This window comes from Tenrec ecaudatus, chromosome 12, assembly GCF_050624435.1.
Source record: "Tenrec ecaudatus isolate mTenEca1 chromosome 12, mTenEca1.hap1, whole genome shotgun sequence".
NCBI lineage: Eukaryota > Metazoa > Chordata > Mammalia > Afrosoricida > Tenrecidae > Tenrec > Tenrec ecaudatus.
The window spans coordinates 126362549-126364815 of record NC_134541.1 but is presented as its reverse complement, the minus strand read 5'-3'; the positions used below and the strand labels follow the sequence as shown (position 1 = coordinate 126364815).

The window sequence follows — 2267 nt, the reverse complement described above, 5'->3', positions numbered from 1 at the left end:
GCAGACCCGCCTGGAGGCGACAGAGGAGCGGCGTCTCCGTTCCTCAGACCATTGGAAAAATGTGTGTTTCCGATGGTCTTAGGCAACCCTTGTGAAAAGGTCGTTGAACCCATTCCCCCCAGGGGTCGCGACCCACAGGTTGAGAACCAATGCCTTAGCGGGACCAAAGCACATCATTACAGCCCGGGCTCTGCGGGGAGCCCGCCTACACAGCCTGTGATTGGCTGATTCCACCTCAAACTGCGCCGCAAGCCCCGCCCACCCCATTTTCCGTTTGCAGCGGGCCCGCCCTAGGATCCCTGCTCCTCTCCTTCACTCCTTCATTTCACTCCTTTTTAAAAAAAATGTCTGAGAGCCTAGTCTGGCCCCGATTCTGCCCTAAAACAGAACAGCCTCTCTGCCCATGACGCACCTAAGTGGGCATTCCAAGGCTGTACGCCTCCTCTTTCTGCTACAGAATGACTTGTGGGGTTGAACCGTCAGCTTTGCAGTTAGCAGCCCAATGCTTACCTGACCCCTAGACTGGAGAATCGAGTTGGATGGACTCAAGGTTCCACCTGTCCCTGAGTAAATACATACAGCTGGGGGAATCGCCCCCACACACCCCCCCATACACGCACGTGCGCGCGCACAAACACACACACAAATGCATACAGCTGGGGGGAGTCAACCCCCCCCACACATACATACATACAGCTGGGAAACTGCACCCCCCCCCACCCACCCCATACACAAACACACACACACACTCCACACACAAAAATGCATACAGCTGGGGGAATCGCCCACCACATACACACACACACACACAAATACAAATGCATACAGCTGGGGAATTGCCCACCACACACACACACACACACACACACACACACACACACACACACCATGGTTTTTTTTTTACCAAGTCTCCCGCCCACAGCCACCATCAGCCCCACCTCTCCCACAGCTTTTTCTTCAAACCCTCCCTCCCCTACCAGTTAAGGAGCTTAAGTTTGCTCTAATGAATTTACGTCTCCAAGGTCTGATGGAGGACGCAAAGCTGAAATTAAACGTCCCCACGGCCTCCTCCCAAAGACAGGACAGACGCTGGACTAAAAACCCATCTGTCTTTATTGAGGTGGCTAAGTAGTCACAGCAGGAAAGAGCAGTGCCCAGGGACCAGGGCTTAGAGCAGGAGGCCGGGATTTCTCAGAGTTGGAGGCCCAGCCCGACCCTGTGGCTTCTCACAGGGACTTCAGGAAGGCCCGGTATTTCTCCAGGAAAGGGTTGGCCAGCGTGTTCAGCTCCCGGCGGAGTTCCTGCAGAGCCCTGTCCTGCTCTTGCGGTTCCCCGCTCATCCTCGGCGTGTAGTAGTTGATGTATAAGTTCACCCAGTCATCCACCATAGTCACCATGTCTTCTTCAGAGATGGACTTATTGGCCATGACCTGGAGGGAGGGAAAGAGAGAAGGACAGCGTGGTCAGCCATTCAGTTCAAGAACACAGGCAGCAGCCCGTGCAAACTCACATCCTCTTCCCTCCAGTTTGCTTAGGAGTCGGGCTGCTAAGTGCAAGGTCAGCAGTTCTAAACCACCAGCCACTCTGGAAGACAAAGACGAGGCTCACTACTCCCCCTTCATGAGTGACTGTCTCAGAAACCCACAGGGGCAGTTCTACTCGGCCCTAGGGGGTTGCCGTAAGTTGACATTGACTCAATGGCAGGGAGTTCGCCTTGTTTGGGTTTGGGCCCTTGAATGGGCACCATCATCGGCACCATGACACTCCGATTCCAAATTATTCTCCCTTCTCCGACCTCTCCCCGCTTCTCCCCGGGAAGGAACACAGTGTCACCCTCACCTGCTGATCCAGCAGAACACGAAATTCCTTCATTCCGGTGGAAATGAGATCTTTATTGACCTGAAGAAGAGCCATCGGCCTGGGAAGAGAAAGAGGTGGACTTTTAGTCTGCGGTTCCTGTGCCCCTGACGATCCTCCCCCGTCCCCCTCACTTATTTTAGTCCCCAGTGCTCTGGGGACACCCTTCCAGCTGGCCCCTTTAGCACTTTTCAAAGCCTGCCCTGTTCTGAGATGCTGTTCCCGCTAGGCAGTGCTCACTTGCCGGCAACTGTGCTGGGGACGTCCGTCTCACCAGCCCTCTGCGCGTATGTGAGCCGCAGGAGAGGTAGGCAAGGGAGGCAAGTGTTGGTCTAGGCGGGGAACGCCCCTAGTCTGGGTCCTGGGGGAGGATGATAGGTCACCCTGGGGAGGGCAAAGAGGGAGACTCT

At 55.3% G+C, this 2267-nt stretch overlaps 1 protein-coding gene across 1 annotated transcript; it reads right to left on the bottom strand.

The window, feature by feature from the left end:
* Positions 1 to 1144: 1144 nt before the first annotated feature.
* On the bottom strand, positions 1145 to 1914 carry AHSP (alpha hemoglobin stabilizing protein). Its single transcript, XM_075528473.1, has 2 exons — positions 1840 to 1914; positions 1145 to 1430 (listed from the first exon to the last, which is right to left on the bottom strand). The coding sequence occupies exons 1-2, from the start codon at positions 1912 to 1914 to the stop codon at positions 1227 to 1229; spliced, it is 279 nt and encodes a 92-aa protein (XP_075384588.1). The 3' UTR covers positions 1145 to 1226.
* Positions 1915 to 2267: the final 353 nt, after the last annotated feature.

Excerpts from the sequence above, each read along its gene's own strand:
- AHSP (XM_075528473.1), bottom strand. The coding sequence starts at position 1,914 with ATGGCTCTTCTTCAGGTCAATAAAGATCTCATTTCCACCGGAATGAAG. Across the intron at positions 1,431-1,839 it reads GTGTTCTGCTGGATCAGCAG|GTCATGGCCAATAAGTCCAT; the intron begins GTGAGGGTGACA and ends CCCTCCCTCCAG.